At 59.3% G+C, this 21,327-nt stretch overlaps 1 protein-coding gene and 1 pseudogene across 9 annotated transcripts in view; one reads left to right on the top strand and one right to left on the bottom strand.

Annotated features, from left to right (window-relative positions):
- The window catches only part of COL16A1 (collagen type XVI alpha 1 chain), a 163,753-nt gene that overhangs the window by 60,842 nt on the left and 81,584 nt on the right, over positions 1 to 21,327 (bottom strand). For all 9 annotated transcript variants that reach the window (XM_065577009.1, XM_065577010.1, XM_065577011.1 and 6 more), the window contains exons 3-8: positions 17,418 to 17,492; positions 17,169 to 17,286; positions 6,534 to 6,657; positions 5,524 to 5,799; positions 4,632 to 4,712; positions 3,819 to 3,944 (exon numbers count right to left, since the gene is read on the bottom strand). In XM_065577009.1, the coding sequence (XP_065433081.1) occupies positions 3,819 to 3,944; positions 4,632 to 4,712; positions 5,524 to 5,799; positions 6,534 to 6,657; positions 17,169 to 17,286; positions 17,418 to 17,492 (800 nt within the window). The remainder of the gene's footprint in view (positions 1 to 3,818; positions 3,945 to 4,631; positions 4,713 to 5,523; positions 5,800 to 6,533; positions 6,658 to 17,168; positions 17,287 to 17,417; positions 17,493 to 21,327) is intronic.
- Positions 16,358 to 16,636, top strand: LOC101941577 (small ribosomal subunit protein eS27-like; annotated as a pseudogene).

Raw genomic sequence — 21,327 nt, 5'->3', positions numbered from 1 at the left:
CTGCCTTGCACGGGTGCCGCTCCGGATTCTGGGTGGAACAAGGCAGGACCAGGCCTGCTTCTCCCTTCCCAAGGCGAGGCAGGGGGCAGGGCAGGTGTGTTGCACTCAGATCCAGGCATACAGAGCTGGGCCGGGGCAAGGACAGGAAAAGCCAAATGCTGGAAAAAGGCACCCGGTTAGAGAGCAGGCGACCGGAGCCAAGTCCTGCAGCACCGCTGCCTGCCCAGCGAGCGGCTGTAACCCGCACACCGGCTGGGTGGCGTGTTCTGGCCCATCTAGTGGCACCGAGACCCCTTAGAGAGAGTTACATGACTCTGCTCTACAGCCTTCGCTAAACCCAAGCTTTAGCTTATGCGATAGAGGCTCATGCACTAAGCTCCAGAGGTCCCCGGTTCAATCCCACCCGCTGACGATCGGGGGCTGGTGGTGTTACACGGTGACCTACACAAAAGGCTCCTGCGCGGGTTCTGAGTGCTTCAAGCCCCGTGAGCGCCTACTCCCCGGCCCGCGCCGTACAGCGCTGGCGCCACGGAAGGATACGGACCCCACGGCTGGCCACATGCCCCTGGGGCCAGAGCTCACGCTCCTGGCTGTGTGAGCTGGGCTCTGCACCCATCTTACATGGTGGCTGCAGTGCAGTTTCTTATTGCCCTTGGCAGGGACTGTCTCTTTGTTCTGTTTTTGCACAGTTCCTGGCGCCATGGGGGCTGGGCTGTGGGGAGGGCTCCTAGTGCTACTGCAAGACAAAGAAATAAGGTGACTCCCCACCCCAGTACTCTTACCCCTGTTTCCTCCACTGACCCCTGCTGGGAGACGCTGGGAATGGAGTAGCTCTGAGCTCCTCACACAGCCAGTGCTCCTGCCCTGCTCCCTACAGCACCCCCTCCCGGGAATACATGTATGTTACCCCACAGCCAAGATTCCTGCCCTATTCCCTACAGTGCCCCCTGCTGGGAGAGGCTGGGACCGGAGCAGTGTGGGGCTCCATTCACAGCCAAGGCTCCAGCCTTGCGCACCACAGCGCCCCCTGCTGGGAGAGGCTGGGACCAGAGCAGCGTGGGGCTCCATTCACAGCCAAGGCTCCAGCCTCGCGCCCTACAGCGCCCCCTGCTGGGAGGGGCTGAGATGATTACAGCTCCACTGACAAGGTCAGATTTTCTATTGGCACCGTGGCTGCAGCTCCGTAAGTGGGTCAGGAGGCCAGGACGGTGAGCGCCAAGGGCACGTCCCCCGCCTGCCAATGTTCCCAACACATTTGCTACCAATTTAGGGATTGTTTCTGCCAACAGCTCCTATTGAGAAGTGACGTACATCAAAAGGCCCCTAATCCGAGCCAGACCCCTTTGGTAGATGCGCGAACACTGGAGGAGCCCAACCCGCACAAGCCGCTGGGCCTGTCCCATCTCCCCCCTTCTACTGCCGGACCAGGGAAAACTTCAGTCCGTGTTGTGGTTTACATCAGCCCCAATCTTGCGATGCTCCCCTTGATTTCAATCTCGAAACCATCCCTCGTTTCTCTCTGCCGTGTCCCTGGCAAGGCTCGGAGCAGCAGGAGGCTGGGAGCAATTAGCAAACCAAGATCCTGGGCCCGATTCTTCATTATACCGAGGCCTTTTTGTGCCGCTCTGGCATGTGGCCCTGAGAAAGACCCTCAGAACACCCTGCAGCATGGGAGGGTCCCTCGAGCCTGTCTAGAGCTGGCTGGCAGAGGGAGCGTGTTGGGGGGCTGTGATGGAAGGGAGCAGGTGAGGCCAGGCTAGGGAGCGCCAGGGTCTGCAGCACACTGCTCTACAGCTAGTTTCCACTTCCCAGGCCCAGAGAACGAGTTAGAGCAGCCCTGAGGTGGCTCTAATTGACACTGAGGGGGCTGAACTGGCCCCCAAATGGGCCCATTTCTTAATGTCACTTCTGTCTCCACCTCTACAAGTGCAGAGAGACTTGGGGCCAGCTGGGGCTGGGCAGACTCATGTCCCCGAATGACACAATGAATGCTACAGGGCAGGAAGGACGGACCTCCACCCTCCAGGTCAGGGGAGGCCCCTCTGGCGTGGGGAGGCCGAGCTGCTTTGCCACATGCCCGGTCCCAGCTGGTCATGTTTAAAGGCCCAGAGACCCAGGCAGGCCTGTCTGCAAAGGAGGATGGGAGGCACGGGCTCCCTGATCTCACAGCCCCCAGCTGGCCTAGGGAAGATGAAAAATAAATGGCTGGGCGCAATCTCTGAGGTTCCAGAGCACAGAGCGGAGAGAGACACACAGCCGGGGTCAGCTTGCCAGGGCGTAGGGGGTGGGGGTGGTTTTCAGGGTCGAGGAGACAGAAGGGAGACCAGGAAAGAGATGGGGCAAAAAGTGACAAAAGACAAAGGAAACTGGCCCTTTCTTGGAGCCTGTCCAGTTGCCATTGAGATGTTATGAGCGCAGCCCTGGTGCTCTGCCGGGGAGGTAGCAGGGCCGGTGAGCATGTGTCCCCGCACACCGCACTGTCTATCAGGGCAGCATTAGTGAAAGCAACCAGCAGAGCTGCATTGTTTCACAGAGGCTTTTTACTCGCACCCTGCTGTGTCTCTCCGGCTGCACCTGTCGTGCTCCGGGGGATTAGAGGGAGGATGGAAACCAGTGGGATAATGGATCAGACAACATTATGTGCCAGAATCGAGCTGTTAAGAGCATTATTGCATTTGGCGGGGAGAGACGGGCCGAAGAAAGGAAGGAGAGAAAATCAAAGAGATTCACAGAAAGAAAGAAATCTAGGCTCCACTGCAGGGGGTAACTGACCACACCCCTCCGCACCCAGTGCACCCCCAATTGGCCAGCCCTGCTTGCTCCCCTAAAACGTCTGCATCTGCCCCACAACCCCAGCACATCCCTACTTGGGACGCTCAGCTCACGTCCCCATGTCTCCTGCAGGCAGAAACCGGTTTGACCCGCTCGCATTCCCCAGTAACAGAAGCCAAAGACACCCGCGCCGGTTCCCTAATCTCATCTACACATACACCATCCTTAGTCACCACTGAGCCTGGCTTCACACACTTCACGCAGTTAGTTCAACCCACCCCTATCAGCCCCACCTGCACCCTGATCCCTTCCCCGGCTCTTCTCCAAACTGCGTCCAGTTGGCCAAGAGCCGGTGCCCAAGGGTGACCACGAGTCCTGTTTTGGCCGGGGCAGTCCCTTTTTTAAGTCCTGTCCCGGCCGTCCTGACTTTTTTTTGGGGGGGGGGGGCAAAAGTGGGCATTTGTCCCATTTGTTCTTGCAATTTGAGCTGGCAAAAGCAAACGGGACAAATGCCCACTTTTGTCCAAAAAAGTGCGGTGCGGAGGAATGTGCGGCCGGGGGGGGAGAGTGGCGATACCAGACTCATGCAGGGGGGGAGGCAGGGCTTGGGTGGGGGGCAGGCAGGGCTTGAGCAAGCTGTGACACCAACCCTACGCAGGGACGGGGGGGTAGGGCTCAGGCGAGCAGCTTGGGCCAGCCACGTGCGGGGAGGGGGGTTTGGGCCAGCCCCACGTGATGTCCCATTTTCCCTTTGGGAAATATCGTCACCCTACAGTGCCCAGAAATCAATGCAATATTCCAGGTAGGGGCACCCCAGAGAGAGGGACCATCACCTCCCACTACCTGCCTGCTCTGCACCGGCTGCCCCAAGCAGCACTGGCTTTCCCTGCTGCCATGCGGCGTAGCACACTCCTGTCTAGCTGGCTACCAGCGCCCAGTGCCTCTGCTTCCTAGCGTCCTCCTCTGCAGAGAGGATCAGGCATGCTGGGGCATTGACCTGTCCTGTCCAGGATGTGCCCCCCTCGGCAATGCCCCTGGTCTCTCACCTGAGTCTCCTCCAGGCAGAAGCAGCGGGTGTACACCTTGCCCTCCGTCTGTGGGTTGATCTCAATCAGGTTGCTGGTCTGCGTGCCCTCTGCCTGCCGCCGGGTTTTAGAGGCTTCGGAAAGGCACTGCTCGAAGGAAAGCAGGGGCTGGTTACACCCCAGGGCCTGGGCAGACACCATCCCTCCGAGGCAGGGAGCTGAAGACTGTCACAGGCACAGTCCCAGCTCCCAGCTAGCGCCAGACAAAGTGTTCAGTGCATTTCTGGCAGCATGGCCGATTCAGGCCACCTGCTGGCTCTGCCCCCCTCCAGATCTTGGTGCTACTGGCCCATCAAACCCACGGTCCACCTAGTCTGACAGCCGATCTCCGGCCAATGGATGCCCTCTCCTGTGCTGCATCTTTTGTGGCAATTCCCCCCAGGAGCAATAATGGGGCCAGAAGGCGAGCGAGGTGGCCCTGTCCCTGCTCCATGGATCAGCTGGGTAGAGCTGGCTGGTGGGCACTCGAGGAGCCGGCCTCCCTGAGCAGCTTCAGCATTTCTAGGGTAGAAGGACGGGCTCGGGACCCCGGGCAAGTCACGGAGTTTCTCTGTGCCTCTGTTCCCACCTGTACAATGGGCAGAATCCCACAGGGTGATGCGAGGATGGAATCCAGACACACGGCGACGGGGGCCGGCGACGTACCCGGATGGACAGCACGTGAGCTCCGCGAGCCCCAAAGGCATGAACAGAGACCTGCCGGCTCCAGGAGCTGCTGGACGGGAGGGGCGTTAACCCCCCCACACCACTGCGGAGAGCACATGCATAACTCACCCCGCCGGCCGAGATCTCGCAGCAGCCTTCCTGCATCACCATCTCCGGGTCGCAGTAGATGTGGGCCTGCTGGATGTCAAACTGCAGCGGGGGGAGGCAGACAGGCAGACACAGTCAGAACACAAAGGGGCACCCTGACCCTGCTAGCGGGGGGCAGCCTGCTAGCACAGCACCAGGCCCCCAGGGCCTTGGGAAACAATCACCTTGAAGGTGCAGCGAACCTAGCCCCCGGGCCTATACAGACAGTGGGGGTAGGACAGGCTGTGGAGTCCCTCTTCTCGGCCAGGACGGCCCAGCCCCCAGGGGCTCCTGCCACCAGCGAGGGAGGAGTCTGAGTTTTCCCTGAGCACTGGCTCAGGGAGGAGCAACGAAGGGGCAGAGGTGGCCTCACCTGCCCGTGCGCACACACGCATGTGCACACAGACACACACTCACACAGAGGCTTTCCCTCTCCCTCTGCCACTCCGCCCTTCCCTTGCCATGCTGACCCACCTTAATACTGTCCTCCCTGAGCCAGTTCCCAGAGATCCCACCTGCCCTCTCCTCGTCCAGCCCCCTCCTAGAGCCGCACTTGTCCCAAGAGCCCCTCAAGGTGGGAGCATTTATAACACACACACACACCTGGGCAACCAATCCCATTCAGTCCTCGATGCTACTCCTCAACTGACCAGGAGAGGTCGCTGCTGAGCAATGCCAGGTGGCAGCTCCACCCACCTGCCAGGCGCCCGTGACCCAGAATTCCTCCCCGGGCCCTTCAGCCGCTGGGCCAGCTCTCAGCACCTCCCTCCCTCCCCGTGCTGAAGGAGGCAAACGGCGCCCCCGCTGCGAACAGGCCCGGGTCTGCGAGCGCCACATGGGGGATGTGTGCACAGAGAGGCCCGGGGCGGCTCACCGGGACAGGCGCGCCGCGCACGGCATCCAGGCCGATGAAGGTGTTGCCCTCGCTCGCCACGCCCCGCCGGGGCTCCAGGGGCTTGGAGGAGATGTAGCTGCAGTCCACATGGACGGACACCAGCCGGCGCTGGATGCTCAGGGCCACCTTGTGCCACTTCTGGTCAAAGAGGGAGGAAACCCCCTTCCCGGTGAAGACGCTGCTCACAAACTCCTTCTCCTGGGCCCGGGCCTGGAACTCCAGGCTCCGCTCTTGGCCGTTGACCCCCAGCGAGAGCTAGGCACAAAGGAGACGCTCTGACTTAGGACGCTTTCAGCGGCGAGTGAAGGAGGAGACAGACAGACGCACCGGCGGGCGCGGGGACTGGGCCGAGCTAACGCCAGCCGCTGTGGCCTCCAGGCAGAGGGGGGCTCCTTGCCCGTTGGGTTTGGAGAGACCTGTCCTGCCAATGAGGGGTCTGGGCAGCCCTCACACCCCCATTGCTATCAGCTCCGCTAACCCCACCCTCGCCTGGGGCAATGGGGGCAGGGCCATACCTCCTCCTTGGGGACACGTCTTCTGGCACTATCAGTGTGGCGGAAGCCTCCAAGGATGCCGCGGAGGCCGACAGCAGCAGCAGGAGGCTGCCGCGGGTGGGAGAGGGGGCGTGCGCCCCACCCCCAGCAATGCTAGAGCATGGGCAATTGGCTTCATCTGCCAGCGGCGAAGCCCCAGAGGCAGCAGGGTGGATGGGGTGACCCAAGCCTCTTTCATCTGTAGCCTCCAGGACTAAAGTGGCCTGGTGGGACCCCGGCGCTCTATGAGCCAGCAATGACTTCCAGCAACACGTGTTAGCAGCTCCTAGGGGACACCCTGGCTGGTGTAGGCCCTGGACCACACGGCGCTTTACTACCCTGTGTGTCGGGCTGCTCCAGGGGTCTCTTGTTCCTGGGGCGTAGCAACCGTGGTGGGGAAAACCAAGGCAGCAGGAGGGAGAAAGGAGAGAAGGGAAGCAGGGGAGGCAGAGGTACCTGGGGGTAGCCCAGACGGTCGGTGACCTGGAAAAGGTACCAGTTCTCCTTGCTGCTCTGTTTCTTCAGGAGCAAAGTGAACACCAGGGTGAACTCATCAGGCAAGCCGTGGGGGAACACCTGTCTGGGGGGCGGGGGAGGGAAAGTGACATCAGAGGAGGTAGAGATGCAGCCCTGGGGGCCCCAGGGAATCGCTGGGGAGCGGGTCTGAGTGCGAGGCCCCAATACAGGGATGTGTGTGTGTGTGTGAGAGAGAGAGACTGACACAGATTGCACAGGTCTGAGTGTGAGGCCCCGCACAGGTATCCGTGTGTGTGTGAATGCACGTGGCTCTGTGCAAATGAGACAGACAGACACAGACATGTTGTTTCCCCCTATGATGCTCCCCGGGGGTGCCCAGGGTTGTGGGGTATCTCGCTAGCCCCTGCTCTTGGCATGAGCACCCCCTGTTGGTACCTGCCAGGGGCAGCTCCCTGATACGCCTGGCCACAGGTACTCCCCTCCCAGCCCCCGCGGGCACTGCTGTTCCTCGGCAGCAACGGACAGACTCACAGACACCCTCGAGCCCTCCGGGACGCCCAGTCCCAGATCCATTGGACACTCCCAAAGGAACAGTGCACCCCAGCTGACTGGTTGTGTCCATCCCCTTCCAGTGACCTGCCTTAATTCCCAGACCTCGAGAACATCACTGTGACTGTTCTTAATGTGGTCTTTGAATGCTGAGGGGGGAGTGTTGGCTGGGAAGGCAGGGGAGGTTGGCTAGGACGGTCTGCATTGCGGGATGGGAGACTGGCCTTGAGGGAAGATACCTGAGCATGTAACGTGAGAACCCAGGAAGGGGTTAGAGGCCAGGTGACACCTTTGCCCGGGAAACTGAACAAAGGCTGTGGGAGGGGTCGCTGAAGGGAGAGTTTCAGGAGCTGGCTGGTGGAATGGCTGGGAGGCAGACAGGCCTCTGACCTCCCAATGGGGCTGTGGTGCCCTGGGACCCCAAGATGGACCTAACTGCGGGGGATCCTGTTGTCTGTGCCTGCAAGACCTGTCTTGGACTGTGTTCCTGTCGTCTAAATAAACCTTCTGCTTTACTGGCTGGCTGAGAGTCATGGTGAATCGCAGGAAGCCGGGGGTGCAGGGCCTTGTGTCCCCCCACACTCCGTGACAATAACTGTTATACACAACTCTGGGCACATCTCGCACTGGGGACCCTGGCCCGTGCGACGCAGGCTTTCAGCACAGACCTCACATGGCGAACGGATCCCTGCAACCCTCTTTCCCCCCTGCGCCCTCTGCCAGTGGGCAGAGAGGTCCTTGGCGCGTGCCTCCCATGAAGGGAGCAGACTTAAACAGAGGCAGGGCAGGTGGCAGTGCCAGCTCTGTCCCCATCTCTCCTTGTCAAGTCACAGCCAAGTCAAGCGGGTCCAAGACTTGGGATAAAGGCCCCTGTGCCTCCTCCATCCCATGGCAGCTCCCTGCACTCCTGGGGCCAGGGAAGCAATGCCCAACCCTATCCCTCCCGAACCCAGCTCCACGCGGTGCACACAGCCTCTGCAGGGCAGCGGGGTGTGCGCGGAGGAGGGGGAACCTGATCTCTCCTTGAGAAGGCAGCCTGGTGGCTGCTGTTTACGTCTGCGGCGGGGGCTGCAGAGCCGGACGAAGCGCAAACAGAAGAGTTCAGATCAAAACAGGAAGCGCCCGCGTGCTGGGGGAGCGGGAGCTGTTTGCGTCTCCAGCAGGGAAATGTCAGGGCTCTGGGCTGCACTGGAGGTGCCAGCGCTTATGAAACAGGAGATCAATGAGAGGCAGCCGGCCTGCCAGCCAGCCTCACATCGTGTGGAAGGATCTGTCTGTCCTCAAAGCTTGGGCCAGTATTGGCTAATGCAAGCCAAAACCACACAACAATTCCCAGTGCACCAGAACACCCCTCCTCCCAGACACCCTGACACACACACCACCAGATGCACAAACACCCCCAACACATGCATCCCACACTCATCCCCAAACATCTCCCAACACACACTCCTCCCAGACAGGCAGCCAAATACCCTGACATCCCCCAGACACCCCAACACTCATCCCCACACACACTCCCAAACAGATGCACAAATACCCCCAACACATACATCCCACACTCATCCCCAAACATCTCCTAACACACACACACACACACACACACACACTCCTCCCAGACAGGCAGCCAAATACCCCGACACCCCCCCCAGACACCCCCACACTCACCCCCCACCCACACACCCAAACAGATGCACAAACACCCCCAACACATGCATCCAACCCCCCCCCCCCCCAAACATCTCCCAACACACACACTCCTAGACACGGAAACATCCACATCACCACCAACCCCCCAACCCAGTAGCACAACCCTCCCCCCCCTCCCCCCCGCAACACACACACACACACACACCCTCAGGGCCTCAAGCCGAATTCTAAAGCAATGCCCAAAGCTGATGAAGCCCATCGTACCCAGGCCAGCCCTGACCCAGGGTGGATGATAAATGAATTCACACTCCTTCCCATGGATTCCTTCCCTGGCTAAAAGGCCAGGCACTTCCCATTTTCCGCTCCCCTTGTCCCAACTCCAACCAAAACAACAGAAAAATGGCCCAGAAGTTCCCTCTTTTTCCTAAGCAAACAAAAACTAAAGCGGAGAGCGCAGAGGTTCAAAATCCGAAACCTCGTCCTCTTTCACTGCAGCAGCTGCCAACATCTGTCAGAGTCAGAGCGGCCAGCGTGCGTATGTGTGGAGGTTCCACCGGACGGATTAACTCCAGCGCTGGTCAGTTCCAGCTGCCGAATTGTTCCCACTGTCGCAACAACATTGCCCGGCAGTGAGTCACGTATTTACAAAGGATCTCGCCTAGGTTATTCTGGTTCCATGCTGCGCGGATCCTGCCAGTAGCTCTCTCAGAGGTGTGGATGGGATGGTCCCTGTCATCTATCCAGGGGAGAAGGCCTAGGGGAAGGTCCCATCGTACTGGGCACTGCACATACCGTCCCCGCCTCAATAGGCAAGGCCGACAAAGGATGGATTCTCAACCCCACTTGACAGATCGGGAGCTGAGCCACGGAAAGATGGAGGGACTTGCCCAGGGTCACAGAGGGAGTCAGTGGCAGTGCTGAGACTTGACCCCAGATCTCCCGAATCCCAGTCCAGCACCTTCCCCACAGTGTCCTCTCTCAGAGCTCCCTACGACCCCTCTTTCTGCAACTGGCGCCTGACCTCAGCCCAACATTTTCCCCTTTACTCCTCCCCGTTACCAACCACAAAGATGCAGCCACCTCCGCTGGGCAGCTGGGAAAGGCAGATGGTTGTCACCCACGTTTATAAAAGCGCCCACCGCCATTGCCTCTGGTCTCTCTTTGTGTCACTTCAATCAGGAGAACATCATCCAGAGCAGAGTGAGCCCCCCAGAGCCCAGAAAGCACTCCCTGGTAGTGCCAGTTTGGGGTGGGCACTGGGGAGGCCAGAGGAGTGAGAAACAGCACCTTGAATGCAGCCAAGCCCCATTCAGCCCGCCTAGGGAGGCATGTTAGTGAAAGGTACAAGGCCCAGCTGCCCTCCTCAAATGCTGCCTGATGAGAATAACCCCCCTTCCGCCATCCAGTCCGCTGCAGGAGCTGGGTGAAGGGCAGCAAGACGAACCACGGATCCCTGCCCTGCTCCTCTGGGAGGGGAGAAAGCAGCGGGCGCCAGCTGCTGTTACTGGGGCCGGTGAGTGAAACCAGCTTGCTGAGAACAGAGGGCACGACGCACAGCACCTGGCAAGGGGCCGGAGGGTGTTAGCCCCAGAGTCCTGGCCAGTCCCTTCTGCCTTCTGAAGTTCCCCTGCAGTTTCACTTTAGATCACAGAATTCTTCACTGGCTGTCCTAAGCTGCTGCCACGTTCCACCCCAGAGGGGACTGCATTTTGACGGTGGGTGACACGATTTCTATCTGCATATTACAGAGGGTGCAGCAGATACGCAAGGGGTTGTGGAGAGGAGCCCGGGCAGGTGCTAACCCTGTTCAGATGGTTCCCTTGCCTATCCCTGTTCAGCTGGGTACAAAAGCCTGAGGTGAAGGGAGATGTTTCCCACCCTAGGAGTGAGACATGCTAACAGTTCTGGCATGGTGCAATCGCTCCTTAGGCATCCACTAACTGGCCTGCTCCCTTCCTCGCCACAGAGACAAGCTCCAGGTTACTTGCCTGTCCTGGCTGGCTCCTCATTTGCTTCCCCACTGCATACCTGCTGCATGACTCAGCCCTGAAAGCGAGCACCTACAGGAGGGGCTGGCAATGGTGCATGCACCCCGAGATACAGACGAACCCAACGCCCCCCACCCCAAACAGCCACTGCGGGCCCTGGCCCACCCCCCAGCTGCGATCACTTTAGCAGCCAGCTAAAGGCGTGAATGGAAAAAGAGAGAGGAGGGGAAACCAAGGGGACTGAAAGCAGCCACTGAAAGAGGAAATGGCAATAGTGCTTTGTGAGCCAATCACCCTCCAGCAGCTCAGGCAGAGGGCGTGGGCTCAACACCTCTGCCTTCCACACAACACAGGCCTCTGGGCCATGGCTGCCTAGCATGTAGCACCACTGATCCGCTGGTAGGAACCCACAGCCAAAACAGGAAAGTCACCTACCCCCCTTCCAAGGGCTCAGCTTCATTAACAGAGAGAAACATCCACTCCAGCCTTCTCCCCAGGCTGGGCTGCCTCTAGTGCTCCTCCCTCAGGACAGCTCAGCCCATCCCCTAGGTCCTTTCTCTCCAGAAAACCTCTCCCACATCCATTACATCCAACCTACGTAACCCTTTCGCAGCAGGACTGACACCTATTAACAGGCTGGAGAGTTCCAGGCAAACTCCACCAGCCTAAAGAGTGACTTAGTCAAGGTCCCATCCAGCCCCACATGGCTCTGGAGAGAGACCAGGCAGCTAGGACGTTTTGACAATTTCAGAACTTGGGTGGGGGGTGGGAGAGGTCACATTTTTTTTCAAAAGGGAAAGTTCATCCAAACCACCTCTTTCCTGCTAGCTGTTTCGGACGCAACAAATCGGCATTTTCCAATGAAAAAAAGACGGTCAGATATCCCTGACCAGCAATCCTGGATCTGACGGCGATGGGGACCATGGTGGAGCCCAGGTAGACCCAGGAGAAGAGGACGTGATGAAACAGACAGGGGATCTGATTTTAGATTCATAAATTCCAAGGGACCATTGTGATCTTCCAGTCAGACCTCCTGTACAGCCCAGGCCAGAGAACATCCCCCCCAAAATCCCTAGAGCAGAGCTTTCAGATCACCCAATCCTGAGACAAACATCGCCCGTGACAGACTCCACCACGAGCCTTGGTTAGCTGTTCCAACGGTTCCGTACTCTCACTGTACTGCCAGTCTGAATTTGTCTAGCTTCAGCTTCCGGCCATGAGATCATGTTCGATTATTAGCTAGAGCATATCAGCAAATATTTGTGCCCCATGTCAACTGGACTGGAACCTGGTCACCCCTGAACCTCGCCTTTGTGAAGCGAAATAGACAGAGTTCCCTGAGTCTACCCCGAGAAGGCGGGTTTTGCTCACCGCCATGTGGATCCCATTGTACACAGCCACTCTCCGTGCTGGGGCCCATTCCACGGCCCTGGGGAAGGCACAAGGCAGGAGGAAACTCAGCTGCAGCAGGAGACCCGAGCAGTTTGCCCGAGGGCCAGTTAAAAGCGATTACAACTGGACTGACCCGCCGCAGCCTGGCAGAATCCAATCCCTCCTTGCGTGACAGAGCATTGCTTCTCTGCTCGGCCGCGGCCCGAGGAGCCCAGGATTTCGTGGGAGCCATCCCGTGTGTTGTGACTGAGGGGGGCAGGGATCCGTGTGGTTTGTATGACAGTAGCAGTGCTAGGCGCTGCTCATACGCACGGTAAGAGACGGTCCCGGCTCTGAAGAGCTCACAAGACAGACAAGGCAGACGTGTGACCTCACTTTACGGAATGGCGGCACAGAGAGGTTAAGTGACCGGCCCAGGGTCATACAGGCAGACTAGAACCCCGGTCTCCTGAGCCCCAGTCCAGTGCTTCAACCAAGCAAGGTGATGGGGGACAAGCCCAGGGGTTCCGGGCTCAGCTTGGAGAAGCAGGTCTGGCCGCTGCTGCTCTCTGAATCTGAGTCCAGGTTGGGACCTCCTGGGAGCAGAACTTCCCACTCGGAGACATTTCCACAAGCTAGCTTCTCTCTCATCCCAGCACCTCCACTTCTGGCTGGAAGCCAGGCAAACACAAGCCATGGACAACACAACAGTCCTGATGTTCCAGCACCTGAACGGGGCGAAGGGTGGAAACGTTCAAGGGCAGGAAACTGCTATTTTACCTCCCCCAGTTTGCTCGTCCCCTCCCGAACGCTGAGCTCCAGCGCACTCGAGAGTGAGCGATGCCGACCTCGCCAACAGGATCCAGGCAGCTCTTGGCTGCCTCTCCGCTGTGCCAACGCTTTCCTCAGCTTCTGCTTGGGAGTGGGATTAGCGCTGTGGACAGGCAGATCTCCGCCAGGGCTGAGGCTGTGAGGAAGCCCTGCTGGGTGCAGACAGGACCCCAAAGCTCTCCCCTGGGCAGGAGCAGGTGGTTACTGGTGTCTCTCCAGGACCCTCCGCTCTTCCCCACTGGTTTTTCTTGTGGGGTTCTTTATAGAGCCAGGATGGAGAGGTGCGAGAGAAACTGGAAGTGACTAAGTAACTCATCCAAGGTCACACAGGGAGTCAGTGGCAAAGCCAGGAATTCAGCCCAGGTCTCCCGAGTCCCCAGCAGAGGCACTAAGGACCGGGCCAGGTACCCTCTAACCTGGGGCTGCCCTGCACTGGGAGCTGGAGTTTGCTAGAGCTGGGTCAGGGACAGGGTGAGTCAGCTGGAGGTGGGAGCTGCTTATACCACATGCCCTTTGGGGCACAGGGCCTAGCACCCACTTCCCACGCTGCTCCTAAGGCGACGGGCAGCTGGAAGGAGACGGACTCGCTCCTGACTCCCGCCACGCACACCTGCACCTGGACTAGTCCAGCCGGGGGCAGCTTCCAGTCACTGAGAAAAGAGCTTTGCCCGTCCCATCCAGAGCTCCCCACTGGGCAACTGATGCTGCAGCCCCGATCCTTACGCTCACCCTCGGGCCTTCCCCGGCGCCGTGCACGTTTACACGGGCCGTGGGGGAGCGGAGAGTGCCTGGGAAAGAAGCCCGGGTTACACAGGATGACGGGAGAGGGCCCAGCGGGGCAGTCTCCAAGCGGCCAGCCCCTGCTGAAAGGAACGGCGTGGCTAGTCACAGCTAAGCATTTCAATCCGCCAGTCTAGACCCATCCCGCTGCTTGCCAAGATGGGGATAGAAAACACACGCACAGAGCGGCTATTGCATAAGGCCCTGGCCAGCGTCCCGGCTGAATTGCTTCACCACATGATTTACTTTCGAGGATTAAGACGGTCCTCGCCGCACTCAGCCTGCACCTGGGACACCCGCGCACCCCCTGCCCGGGGAGCCTCCAACCCAGCTACCGGTGCCGGGTGAGCAGCCAGACCTGCTCTGCCACCCCAGCACGGTGCGCACAACGGGTGCAGCTGCCAGCTGATCTGCAGCTCCCAGCTCCCACACTGGAGAGGGGCCCTCCAGCCCGATCCTAAACATCCCACCCAGCCCCTGGAGGGTGCCGGGCCTGGCTCTGAGATCATAACCTCGCCCCGGCTCTCTGCCGACACTGCTTTCCACAGCACAGAGCCGCAGGAGGGCACCTGCTGCCAGGAGGGGTCTGGGGGAGATCAAAGGCAGGATCCTGGTGGAGAGGTGACAGTTTCCCCTCTCTGGGTTCGGATCAGGGCTCCTGCCCCGGGGCTGCGGGCGGCAGGCAGGAGAAGGAGCTACGGGAGCCATGGTGCAGGCGGGCTCCGTGTCTGACCATCGGGGAGGGCAGCCGGAGATGGTGAAAAGCCCATTAGACGGGGAGGGAAGCGGGGAGTCGATTTGAGTGCTGGACTGACTGCAGCCCAAGCTCTGTAACAGGACACACGGCCAAGGCACAAGCTGGAAGCGGAGCACCAGCCGCCCGAGGTGCTGGGGTAGGAGGGTCTCCTCACTGGCTCTGCAGGGCCCCCCATGCAGCAGCTGGAGGCCCCAAGGACGAGATTTCCCCTCCCCTCTCAAACACGCCCTTCGGCGCTGCAGCAGCCACATGATTCAGGTCTGAAATCACCACAGACACAGAGGCTCAACGCTGGGTAAGGTCCCTTCCCTGCCCTGTATGACCTAAAAGACCCCAGGCCGCTTTTCATAAGGGCAGGCGTTTGCCCTGGGGCTACTGGCGAGAATTTCCCCTCACCACCTGTGCTATGGACCCGCCAGCTGCTACCCTCCACCCCAGAGGCAGCTGCGAGATCTGTAATCTGCGAGGTGCCAGGCGATGCTCTGGGCAGAAGATGCATGGCTCCGGGCATGGGAGTTGTGATTATGGCCGAATAAGCAGCTCCCTGCTCCACACGGGGGTGGCTGATTTGTGAGGGGGGCCAGCAAAGGTCCCGGCCCAGCGTCATTTGCCAAGCAGTTGCTGAAAGCAGAGCGCAGCAAGGAGCGTGACCCTTCGTACCTGCACGGAGGAGCTGCTGCTGAGAGAAGTGATTTGTGGGGTCTAATGAGTCTGACCTTGCCCCTTTAAACAAAGCGAGTGGAGAAGCAAGTCCAACTGCTGCATCTTACTGGCCTCAGAGACCCAGACGTTGCTTTCTCCTCTCTAATGCTTGGGGCTTAGAGCAAGAGGGGCAGTGAGCTGGGAAACCCTGGCTAAAAAACGACAGCCGTATTCTAGAGCCACAGCCCCTCACCCTCATCGGAGCAACACCCTACGCAAAGAACAACGCTGGGGGAGCGGGTCGGGAGGCCACAGCGAAGGCTGCATCCGAGTTTTCACAAAGCGACCGTATTCTCCAGTAATGGAGCCATCACACTGGATAACGCTCTGGGCCCACAATAATACTGCAGGGCTCTGCATTAATGGTCCCACTACAATGGAGTGACACCTGGTAACCCCAAAACACACACCGCAGCATTCCAGAGTAAGGATTCAAGACAGCAGAGGAACGCATCTCTTACCAATAGACAGCACGGTATAGTCATGCTCTCAAATACCACAGCGGCAGCCGGGCGACTGCCCATGGTCTGGACCACGACGGCAGGAGAGAGCTGTAGCAGGTGCTAGGGTGCTGGCCTGCCAGAGTTGTTTTTCCAGGCAAAGGTGACCAGAAACACAGACAGCTGGCAGCTGCACCACCAAATCCACCTCCAGGGAAAGCTACCCACCTCAGGTTTCAGAGTAGAAGCCGTGTTAGTCTGTATCCGCAAAAAGAACAGGAGTACTTGTGGCACCTTAGAGACTAACAAATTTATTAGAGCATAAGCTTTCGTGGCTGTAGTCCACGAAAGCTTATGCTCTAATAAATTTGTTAGTCTCTAAGGTGCCACAAGTACTCCTGTTCTTTCTACCCACCTCAGCAACCGGGGAGAGAGGAGTGAAGTCAGGTGACTTCCCCAGCTGCTGCCCCTGCCCCTGGTCAATCCATCCCGCAGGGACCTCGAGCACCACGCCCCGTTGAATCAGTGCTTCTCTCCCTGCAGAGGAGGGTGCGGCCCAGCTATCCCGGAGAGGCGCAGAGTGCCTTTCAGCTCCCGAGAGGGACAGTCAGCAGCGGCAGCCCTGGGATTTCCAGGACAGATCAATTGCCTCTGGCGAAGGACCTGCTGCATCCCTCCCCCGAAGAGAAGCGGAAACAGAAGCAGCAGCATCTGGCCCAGAGTCCGAACTCCTATTTCATGGATGTGAAGTGTCCAGGTTGCTACAAAATCACACCTGTATTCAGCCGTGCTCAGACTAGTTCTGTGTGTTGGCTGCTCCATTGCGCTGTGCCAGCTGACTGGAGGCAAGGCAGGGCAAGGCGTACAGAAGGATGCGCCTTCAGACGAAAGCAGCACTAAACGAAAGTGTGTCTGAGATGGGTGGGACTACCTGCGCAGTTGGCTGCACAGACAAACACGGACGGTTCGAGAGCAAGGGATTCAGCCACAGCAACATTAAGGGGCAAGAGGTGAACAGAAGGGTTCCGACACGTCTCTAGAATGTGAGGGGAGAATGTGACTTTCATACTGTCCCTGTAGCCTCACCCATCTGACTGTCAATACATTTTGGATAAAATGGAAAAAAAAAAAAGAGCTTGGTTGTGAGAGGAGGCAAGTCACAACACACCAGCACGCAGGAGGGCACCGGGCCGGAGAATCCACAGTGCGGCCCCAGCAGCTCCAGTCCAAACGGGACGGCTCACCTAGCCCGCGGTGACAGCACATGGCCCATAGAAGCCCTCCCTTAGTCCGCACTGCGCAGCCCGGGAACAGGCTCAGAAGCACAGGGTGGGAGGTTCTGCCTGGTCTCTTCAGGGCAGGCTGTTTTGCACTGTGTGTCTGTACAGCGCCTAGCACCAAGAGCCCACTTTCTCAGTTGGGGGGTCCAGCCACTTCCTGCAATCAGTGGCTTCAAATCTGGGGGGCTGGCAGCCAAGAGCAGCCCCCTGTGCCTCTCAGTTAACCCTTCACCACCCAACTGTGACAGGCAGACCAGCTGGGTACTTACTGCGTGGGTTGGACCAGGGGCGTGCTGCCCAGCCGGAGGATCAGGGGCCCTTTGGGATTGCGGATTTTCTTTACAGACGAGGTCTTCAGAAGAGCAAACCGCTTAATAAGATTAAAACCTGCAAGGGCCGGGGGGGAGAATCACAGATGAGACCCAGGCCGCAAAGCTCCCGGCTTGCTGCAGGATGGATGGCCCTGCCGAGCCAGGAGAGCGGCCAACCCATCCGGGCCTTTTGGCGCGCACACTCACCCGTTATATTTACATGCTTGTCACTGGCCTGGTCTAGCTTCAGCCCCTCCTGTTGCAAACGTGGACATCGCTCGCCTGGAAGAGAAACCGCCGTCAGCGACAACAGGCACGCAGCGCTCAGCCTGCCAGCGAGCCGCAAGAGGGCGAGTGGGAACCCAGGGGTCGGGCGTGGCCACGGGGCTTCCCCCACACCGGCAGCGTGCTCTCACACGGACCCCAGTCTGCAGGCACCTGAGTGCTAGCGCCCCCAAGGTGTGGGTCCCAGGAATGACTAATAAAAACAACCCCCGGCTGAGCCGCGTGAAGGTGGCTTGGTCTGGGCGACAGGCTCTGAAGCCCCATCCGCTGCTAGGGTGTCAGATCAGATTTGTACCAAGGGACCCGATATTGTCCCCGCCTGGCAGCTGCCGGGCAGCCTGGATAAAACCAGTCTGGAGGGTCCCCGCGCAGGGCAGAGCGGAGAGGCTCCCGCAGCCTAGCTGGTTGCTGTGTTTTCAATCCCAGCGGAGACATTAAGGGTCGAGCAACCCACGGGCCACTGATGCAGCCCCTGTCCTAGCAGGGGCCCCTTCTGCTCGGGGGGGAGGTGTATTGGCAGGGCAGTGGGGGGGGGCACTGTCTGTGCTGACTCTGTTCTGGTGATACCCAGGAACCTCAAATCTCCAGGGCCCCTCAGCTGGCACTTTTTGCTGGCATGTTTTGGACAGGCTCTTTGCACCCATTTATTGACTCATATTTTCCCCTTACTCTGCCGTGCTGGGCAAGTGATTAATTTGCGCCAGCCTCCGCCGAGTAGGGGGAGATCTCCCCCTCCCCGAATCATGCCATAGCATTGCAGGCCCCCACCACATCTTCCCTCAGCCTCTCTGCTTCGGGTCCAGCAGGGCCACTGGCGTCTGGGGACTGATCGTATCCCCCCCATCAATCACGCTGGTGGCTGACAGGGCTGAGATCATTTCCCCCTTCCCACTATGGGAACGATCCCACGCCAAAGGGCCTCGTTCACTTTCACATGCTCAGCCTGCCAGGCCATCCAGCGAAGGGCAGATCCCGGCTCCCCTGGAAATCCCTTTGTCCCAGGGTCTCCCCGGCCCCGTTCCTGCTCTCGGAGTCGATGCTCTATCCCGCCCCACGGCACATGGACCACACCCACTCGGGTGGCTGAAGAAAGCCACGAGCAGTGGGGCTGCAAGGGGCAGAACGCATCCCTCGGGTGCCGCCGGTCGCTCGCGTGGGGACAGCCGCTGCCCAGCCTGGAGAACCACCGAACCGCTGGCTAAGGGCAGCCACAGTCGCAAGCCTTTGCAAAGAGGTTTTCCCTGCTCCTGGAAATCACGCCCTGGGGAGGCTAAATCTCTCTCTCACACACCCCTTCTGCCCCTTTAAGCCACTTGACGGCAGGAACCCAGAGATGGGTCTGAGCTGCAATACTGGATTTCAAACACCCCCCAAAAGTCCCATTCCTTTACGGCTCCTGGGTTAATTACACCCCTCACCCCCCAACCCACCTCCCCCTGGTCCCCGAGGTCACGTCCTAGCATGCGTCTGCCCCCAAACGCCCGCCCCCTTTTCTGCTACCTGGCCACGGCGGCTGCCAGGAAGCTGAGAGGCGAGTGGGAGGACGGGGAGCAAGGCAGCTGGGAAATGCGAGTCGCCCGCTGTTTACGGCAGCCTGGGCCAACTCCTGGGAAAAACAAACTCCTAGTCAGGGCGATGGAATGTGACCCTTGATTGGCGGCAGGCAGGAGCACAGATAGCCAGAGACAGGGCAGCACGGTGCCTGGGGCTCCGGGGGGATCCGCTCTGATGGGGGACCGTCTTCCTTCGCGGGTTCGGAACTGCTCCCCATCCCAGTGGCTCCACCGGCACCATAACCCCAGGGAGAGTTCCTGGGGCAGAGCAGGGGAGGGCCTCCCAGGAGCTCTCCCAGCGAAAGGGGGAAGATACCAGCCTACTGCCCAGGGCACAAACTGGGCAGCATGGCAGGCACCATGAGAGGTGGGCGGAGTCACAGTGCTACAAACTAGCAGACTGGGGGAGAGATAGAGCCAGATGGCCCGAGTCTCAGTTACACTACGGCCCCTCGGTGCTGCTCTGACCTTAACGGGGGGTGGGGTGGGGGGAGGAACAGCCCCCTGAAAATCCGCTGGGCAAGGGGCCTCCCTGGATGGGCAGAGCTGGCACCAGAGCTCTACCCCTGCAGTCAGTGTTGGCAGCCGGGCGCATGTGCTACCAGCTGGGCATTAGGATTCTTTGCTTCCCAGGGCCCATAGGGGACCCGGGGGAAGCAGAGTGTACATCAGAGTCACCCACGGGCTGTTCTAATGCTCACTGGGGGCCAGGCAGACCCAGGGAGTACCGGGGGCAGCAAGGCAGCTCAGAGGCACCTTTCTGCCCTGCTCCGTTCCCGAGTTGAGTGCAGGGACAGAGTCACTGCCAAACGGGGCCAGAGAGAGACAGAGAAAGGCCATTGGAGAGCATGAGACCAAATGAAATCCAGCGACGACAAATGCGAGGCGCTCCACGTAGGGAAGGAAAACCAAATGCACCAATCCAGCGTGGGGGGTAAGCGGCTTGGCAGCAGGTGGGCACTGTGCTGGAGCCAAGCGCCACATGAGTCTGCTGTGGCAAAAAGAAGCAAATGCAATTTTCGGTTGCATTAACGGAGGCACGGCAGGAAAGTCACAGGTGCTACTCGGCACCAGTCGGGCCTCAGCTGGAGGACTGTGCCCCGCTTTGGTCACCAATGTATAGAAAAGATCCAGAGGCGAGCGACAAAGATGATCAGAGGGATGGAACACAAGCCATACGAGCAAAGGCTGAAGGAACTGGGTATGTTTCGTCTGGAAAAGAGGAGATTAATGGGGGAGATGACAGCAGTCTTCAAATACTCGAAAGGCCACTGTCAAAAAGACGGAGAAAAGTTGTCCTCTCTTGCCACAGAGGGCAGGACAAGAGGCAACGGGTTCAAACTACAGCATAGCAGATTTAGATTAAAACTCAGGAAAACTTCCTCCCAGTAAGAACAATAGGACAGTGGGAGGTGGTGGAAGCTCCTTCACTGGAGATTTTCCAAAGGGGGCTGGAGCCATCTGTCTTGGAGGGTTTAGACACAACAAATCCTGCATCTTGGCAGGGGTTAGACTGGATGACCCGACCCTTCTAGCCCTCCGGTTCTATGATTCTATGGAAGAGGAGTCCGAGGGGAAGAGACGCCTGCAGCAGGGAGACCACAGACAGGCCTGTGAAGACTCAGAGCTCCGGGGTGTAGCAGGGCCCCCGAAGGGGGATGGGACAAGCATCTCCACTCCTCTCTCCAGCCAGCCCAGACACTGTGAGGCTCTGTTGCTTTCCAATGCCTGGTTCTGCTGGAAACGTTTCCCGAAGCTCTGGCTGCACCCAGGTGCACCCGGGGGATACCATGCTGCAGCCCCCATCTGAACGCCCCCGCACAGAGCTCACTGCCGGCGCCCCCAGGACAGGGATGCACGGAGAAGGCAGCAGAGGCACTGAGCAGAAGCCAGGAGGGGCAGAAGAAAAGAGGAAAACTGCTGGCCGGGAGGAAAGACTCAGCACTAGCTGGAGCCAAACGGCGCTTTGCCCGAAGCCACAACCTAGAACATTGGCTTCTCCGCTGCCTCCTGCACATCCCCCAGCACAGCGGGAAGAAATTCACACAAACCCCAGAGAAAAAAGCAGAAGTAACAGGAGCGCTGGCTGTGAGCGAACGGGTCTGTCCCCAAGGCTGGGGTGGCACGGTGCCCCCTCTGGCCAGGACAGAGGGGTAACGGGTAGCTCCAGACTCCCCCGTGGAGGGCGCGTGACAGCACAGGGCTCCTGGATTCTGTCACGGACTCCTGGGCAGTCCTGGGTAAGGTGTGCAGGAGCCTGATTCTCATCTCATGCTGCT

This window comes from Chrysemys picta, chromosome 23, assembly GCF_011386835.1.
Source record: "Chrysemys picta bellii isolate R12L10 chromosome 23, ASM1138683v2, whole genome shotgun sequence".
Lineage (NCBI taxonomy): Eukaryota > Metazoa > Chordata > Testudines > Emydidae > Chrysemys > Chrysemys picta.
The sequence above is the reverse complement of the archived record's forward strand: the minus strand, read 5'-3'. Positions and strand labels throughout refer to the sequence as shown.